Below are 6,810 nucleotides of genomic sequence, written 5' to 3' on the forward strand. Positions count from 1 at the left end.
GGTAAAAATCGCTACAAGCAACTGTTCTCAAAATATTTAGAATGGAAATAAAAAATACATGTCATTATTGACAAAAAATAAAGATATGTTGACTCAAATGATAAATTTGGGAACTTTTTATTTTTTTAAATTTATCTTAAATTTTTCTTCAAAAAAATGATGACAAAACAGTTTCTGTTGAACAAAAACACTTCAATTGTATTATTTCAGTATAATAACTATTTAGTCAACATGTTTTTGTTTATGTCAATAATCACAAGTATTGATAATTTCGATTCCAAATATCTCGAGAACCATTACTCGTAGCGATTTTTACTAAGAGACCTTTTTTGCGTAAAAAATGTCGTAAATGAATTATATATATATATATATATAGGTATATATATATATATATATATATATATATATATATATATATATATATATATATATATATATATATATATATATATATATATATATATATATATATATATATATATATATATATATATATATATATATATTCAAACAGGTGTCTTGGGGATGCAGTCTAATAAGAAGGCCGTTAGTTCAAGGAAAAACCCTTTATTGTTTAGTCAAGCTTTCGAGAATTCAGTTGTTCTCTTCTTCAGGACTCTTCTACAATTATAGTAATTAAATACAATTTCTATTCTTGTAAAAAACTATTAAAATGCAACTCACCAAAGTGGGATTATGGTAAAGTTTACAACATTGCTCAACAATCAAAAGAATCCTCATTTCTCAAATGCAGTAGTAAAAATCAACTTTTAAAATACACGTGAAAACTAACTACAAAAACTTTATAAAAAACAATACAACGTGTATGTGAGTACAAAGTCAAAGCGCGAAAATTGCATGTCAAAAATCTTAAAATAAAATAGCAATTAACTTTGCTTCATGAACGATCTAATTATTTTATTGTAAATCTCAAAAGACAAAAGAAACGAATTAATTTTCAAGATTTTCTTTACAGTAAAGTGCGTTTTTGTTAGCACCGCCGATCGTTCACTAACGAACACCATAGTTTCAAAAAAGGTAAAATATGTTACTCTTGATAAGTAAAAAAGGATAAACTTATGTATATAATAAAAAGAGTGAAAGAGAAACAACTACATAGAAATATTTTGACACATTGGTTCGTTTCATCAGCGAGATCGACCATGCGCAATATAACATCAATGCTACACTGAGAAAACAGGCATTAGACAACTTGATAAATTAATTTAAGTAAAAAGAAAAAGTTTTTCTTTACATAGAACCAGACTAGAATTTACTTTAGAATTGAAAAGAAAAGCAAGATCTCAAAAAAGAGAGAAATGTAATACAAATTTTAGTATAAAATAATATCTTAACTAGTCAGTCGCGTAGACTACCCATCTCTATATATATATATATATATATATATATATATATATATATATATATATATATATATATATATATATATATATGATATATTGTAACATATTTACATACATGCCAGAAATTAGCCACACCGCGATTTTACAAACGATTTGTAAAACCGTTGATTGTAGAAATTATTTTTTCAATCAACGGTAAAACTATGGTAAATTTACTACAATAATCTGGGAGAAGAAATAACCCTCAATATTGTTATTAAATTCACACATTAATTTTTTCAGTGCACGAAATGTTTTTAATGGGAATTAATGAAATAATGACAACATTTAAATTCGTTTTTTTTTCTTAAGAAGATGCACTACGTTTGAGGGTTCACGAACTGTGCGTTCACGATGTGCGTTTATTATACAATATAATCGAAAAAAATCGGCGGTGGCTATGGCTATGAAATGAAGATCGTTGTCATTTTATATGTTAAATTATATGGGGATAGTAGTCGTTGATCGTCATTTTCAAGCCAACTGGACGCCGTTTTTTTTTGATCATACGGTATAATTGTCACTACATGTGAAGGTACTGTCCAGTTTAGGTAGATTTCCTATAAGCTGATATCAAAATCAAGATAAAATAAAGTAGACAAACGTCAAAATAAGAAGGTTAAAATGAGTAGCACTGGTACTAGGACAAAATTCAAAAAAGTGACAGATGAAACTGTTCGGATAGGTTAGGTTAGGTTAGATTGCTGGGGTTTGGGATCATGTTTGATCCCTCACTCGGAGGCCTTGGGCCCATTGAGATACCCCGGTATTATTGTACAAACCTTCCTTTCATTTTTTCTTTGCGTTAAAGCACTTCCAGCTCTTTGCAAAGTTGCATTAGTCTCTCCAAAAAACATTGCCCTAAAGTTTTAAAGTGTCGGTATCCCAGTGCCGGACAGTAGCACAGCAGGTGCTCTATGGTTTCTTTCTCCGCATTCTCTGCAGTAGTCGTCGTTGGAAATCTTCCATCTCACGAGGTTTACCTCCGTGGGGCAGTTTCCAGTGATGACACCTATAATTATGCGTACTAGGTTCTTTTTGTGTTCTAGCAGTTGTCTTGCTATCTACCACTGGCCACAGTCTTCAAGCTCTATCGCAGTCCTCACGGTGTTGCCACGTCTCTTGCTGCTTGGCAGCTTTATGGTAGTTCCTATAGCTTCCTTCAGTGTGTTGATCGTCACCGGTGGTGGGTCATCTGCCACGGCCTTTCCCCTGGCCCCCTCTTTGGCGAGTCTCTCTGCTTCTTGTCCATCACAGTTTTCGATCTCACTGATTGCATGGTGATGCTTCTTAAAGCGCCCAAGCTGTCAGGGTATATCACGATATCCCCTATTGGTCTATGAGCGATTTTCTCTCGTATCAACCGGCCGGTTCCTTTATGGAGTAAACATCTGCTTGTAGAACATTAAAGCCATTCGATAGCCTTAAAAGTGTTCGGATAAGAATAAATAGATTGACGGAGAGATTTGAAGAAGGCACCTATTTTTCCTTATTTGTGATTTTCTTGTAGTGGCACTATCTAAATTTAAAAATTGAAAGAACGCGACCCTAAGGTTAATATACGATGAGGTCCTCATAAAATAAGAAATATAGACATATAAAACGCGGTTAACGACGACTAAATAAAAATGATTTATCGACTTGCTTTCGAAAACCTAAAAAGTTTAACTGATATTTAATGAGGATTGGCGCAGAAATGAGCGTACAGTCAAAAGTGCAAACAAACGCTGCTCTTTAATCCGCTCCGGCCGCAATTACTTCTTAACTAATTTAAAGCAGCTTTAACTGGCCTTTAAGTTCTCATTTATTTCTGAGACTTAACTGTTTCTCGTTAAACAAGAAAAGGAGTTAATTCGCTTCTAACATGAAACCTAATTTAATTCCAACATTCGCTCTGCCACTTTCAGCGATTCCATTGGCTTCTTGCCTTGCCGCCGCCGCAACGGAATGGCCTCTCGTAACGTCAGAAACGATTTCTTTTTTATTCGATGATTAATGGCTGCGAGTGTCAGTCGCGCTCATTTAATATACGCATATGTTCGTTTTTCCAATTCGATTTAATCGTAGCAATCAAAATTTGGGTTTAAGTATGAACTTTTTTCCATTTTCTAGGAGATATCTATCTAGACTGGGAAAATAAAAGAAACAGAGGAAAACCTCAAATGAAATAGTTGGACGATCTGAGGAAACACGCAGGTGCCAAAATGAGCATGGCGACAGACAGAGGAGAGTGGAGGAGATTGGGGGAGGCCTATGTCCAACGATGGACCAAAAAAAGTTAAATAGATCTAAAGGAACTTCTGGTAAGGATGTCATATTTAGTAATCCAAGAGGCCAAACAAAGCATAATTTCGACGTACTATCAGAGCTGCAACCTCACTTTTTTGGTTTAAATCATTTTAATAATTTAAATCATTTTTCGAAAGCTGAGTTAAGCCTTAAGTAATTTCCTAAATGATTTGTGATTTAAATCTTCATTCCAAAATAGCAAAAGACGTACGTTAAAAAAAGTCTTTATTCTTTTAACTCAACAGAGCGCATGTCATTTGAGTGAATGTTGGTATCTTCTATTAGTATTCCTTATCTTATTTTACAATTACTTTTTTAAATTCACAAAGCAATTAATAAATTTAATAAAACACGTGTTCATAATGATAATATTTATTATAAAGTTTAATAAAAACTCACAAAACAGAACTTATGTATGTATTGCCCATATACACATTGCATCTCTTCTTGTCTAGAAGAACCTTACTGGAATTCTGCGCTTAACCAAAATAGGAACAAAACTGCGATTAGGTACAAAATAAAAAAAAAACACGCAAGAAAAACGTATGTAATCAAAACAGTCAACTTACCAACTTAGAAACTATGCATATATAGAGTCCTCTAGTCCGATCCTCTATTAAATTTGTCCTCCAAAACACAGTCTGAAGGAATAAATAATACTTAGAGACATGTAGAGAGATCATGGAACAATTATGTTTCCATAAAGAGATCGCTAAAATTAAAATACAAATAATTATAATTAATGGAGATCGTGTTTTCTAAGAAAGCTGGCTTTATATTTACAGAAACTACATATAAACATAATTAATATAATAGGGTAGACCGGGGTCCAAAGTAACATTTTTATTTCAAAAACCAATATCTGGAGAACTATAATAGATATGAACAAATTTGGTTGTTCATGCGTTATTTGTATCTTTTATAAATTTAAAAACATGTCATTAAGATTTTTAAATAAATATGGTTACTAGTTATTAACCAAAAATTAAAATGGTGCAAAATGTTACTACCGCCCCCAAGTCCGGGGCGGTTGTAACACTAAGCGGGGTCGATAGTAACAGTGTGAAAAAAACTAAGCAATGTAACAACAATATAGGTTTATTTAATGCAGGTACAAAAGTCGTAAAAAATCGTGTACCTATAGACAACAAAAAAAACTGTATTCCTATAAATATTAAAAGAAAAACTTGTTTTTTTTTACTGAAATAGTACACTTAACCTAATGAACAAATAAATTCTATTTTTTTTTCACTCTGAGTCACAATTTTGACAAACATATAAAGCTTCTTGTTTTGTGCATTCTTTATATCCAATGCTAGCATTCAATACATTGCACCCAACCCTCCTCTGGCCTACTTGAAGCGTATGGTTCGAAGCATACAAGGCAAAAACATTCTTCATCTTCTTCGTCGCTCTCTTCTTTGTTTTTCTTCTGTCTGTGGCTTTTTCCCTTTAGGAGGATTGTTTGGTTTTATTTTAGGTTCACAAAAAATTTTTTTAACAGTTTTTTTCTTCTTTTCTTCTTTTCTTCGTATTCTGCCCTAATGTCTTCCTTCTCAGGGGTATCCGTGTATATAGCCGATTTTCTTTTTTTTTGTCCTTTATTTTCTTGTTTTCTGGGTGGAGCTTTGGGGAAAGGTCTGACTGTCTCCGGTGCAAATTTCTGAAGTCCTGAAGTTGACGCTACAGGTTCATCTGAAACTGGTATCGGTGGCGGAGTTACTTCGTGTTTATTTCTCGCTTCGTCAGGTGTTGTAGGGTCATTTTCTACATTTTCTGGATTTGCCTTATTAACTTCATCTTTTCTTAGCTCAGCTGCTGCTGCAGGCCGATCTGTCACGTAAGAGGGTGCATAGTCTATGGCGGTAAATATATGTCTATTAAAGGGAAATATTCCCGTAAGCCTGCCTGAATTTTACTTGATGTCAGCGCCATCGGAAAGGCTGTAGTTACTATGGATGGGATATATTTTTATCGTCATTGTTTTCCCTGGGTTACTTCGCATCCATACATCGCAGCCAGAATTAATTGCCTTCTTTAAAGGCCCATACACAGAACGGTCTAGCGGTTGTAACTTGTGTGAACAATGAGGCGGGAAAGACAATACCACTATACCGCTCTCAGAGCAGTAGTCCAGGGCTTGAATAGAAATATGAGACGCATGATTGTCTAGAAGTAGGAGAACTCTGTGATCGATAGTTGCAGATGCATATTTTTGGAAATGTTGTAAATATTTTAGAAATTCAGTGTCTTGCATCCAACCACTTGCGTTTCCGGTGCCAGTGCTTCCAATTGGCCCATCCCGAATAAAATGTTCCTGGTACCGAATCCTCGGATATATAAACATTGGAGGTACAACATTTCCAACAGCATTTACCGCGCAGGTTAACGTGACCAATGTTCCACGCTCGGCGGACGTCAATGCTCCCACTTGTCGTGTTCCCTTTTTAGTCACAATTCTATTTGGTTTTTGGACTGTGGTGATGCCCGTCTCATCCACGTTCTATATGTCTTTAGGTTCGAATTTGTATTTGTCCATAATTGTCCGAGACAATTAACATTGCCTTCGTTAAAACTGGTCGCACGAGATAAACTAGTTGGTTGTGAGCACCGTAACGAGAGCTGTGGATGTCGTTTCATAAATCTGCTGAACCAGTCCTCTGTAGCCATCTGCTTATCTTTCCAGTGGGGTGGCATTGCTAACTTATATTTGTCGGCTAATTCATATGCAAACTTTCTAATTTCTTTAGGGCAAAAACCATAATAAATGTTGGCTGCCTTCACGATATAATCTTCCATAATCTGTTCCTGTTCTTGGGTAAAAACTTTGTTCCAGGCTCTATAACCCATGGAAACTGAATTATTGTTTTTCTCTGCTAATTTATTAAAATAATCATTATGATGCAATCGTCATCTTCCCTGAATCGGACTATGCCATATAGTTTTATTTTTTTTCCAATATTTAAAAGTAAAGCGTTTTGGTGTGCTGTGGTAAATTAGTGTTTTATTTTGCTGCTGTAACAGCAAAGGTTTTAACCTCCAACTGTAATAATTGATTTAATTCAACCCAACCCAAACAAAATCTTCTTAAAAATGCTTCTTAGTATTTCTTTTACTA

General features: G+C 34.1%; 1 protein-coding gene across 1 annotated transcript; it reads right to left on the minus strand.

The window, feature by feature from the left end:
• Positions 1-5,163: 5,163 nt before the first annotated feature.
• On the minus strand, positions 5,164-6,542 carry LOC115879477. Its single transcript, XM_030896373.1, has 3 exons — positions 6,252-6,542; positions 5,612-6,195; positions 5,164-5,569 (listed from the first exon to the last, which is right to left on the minus strand). The coding sequence occupies exons 1-3, from the start codon at positions 6,540-6,542 to the stop codon at positions 5,164-5,166; spliced, it is 1,281 nt and encodes a 426-aa protein (XP_030752233.1).
• Positions 6,543-6,810: the final 268 nt, after the last annotated feature.

Source organism: Sitophilus oryzae, unplaced genomic scaffold (genome assembly GCF_002938485.1).
Source record: "Sitophilus oryzae breed Bouriz unplaced genomic scaffold, Soryzae_2.0 scaffold_1576_pilon_pilon, whole genome shotgun sequence".
Classification (NCBI taxonomy): domain Eukaryota; kingdom Metazoa; phylum Arthropoda; class Insecta; order Coleoptera; family Curculionidae; genus Sitophilus; species Sitophilus oryzae.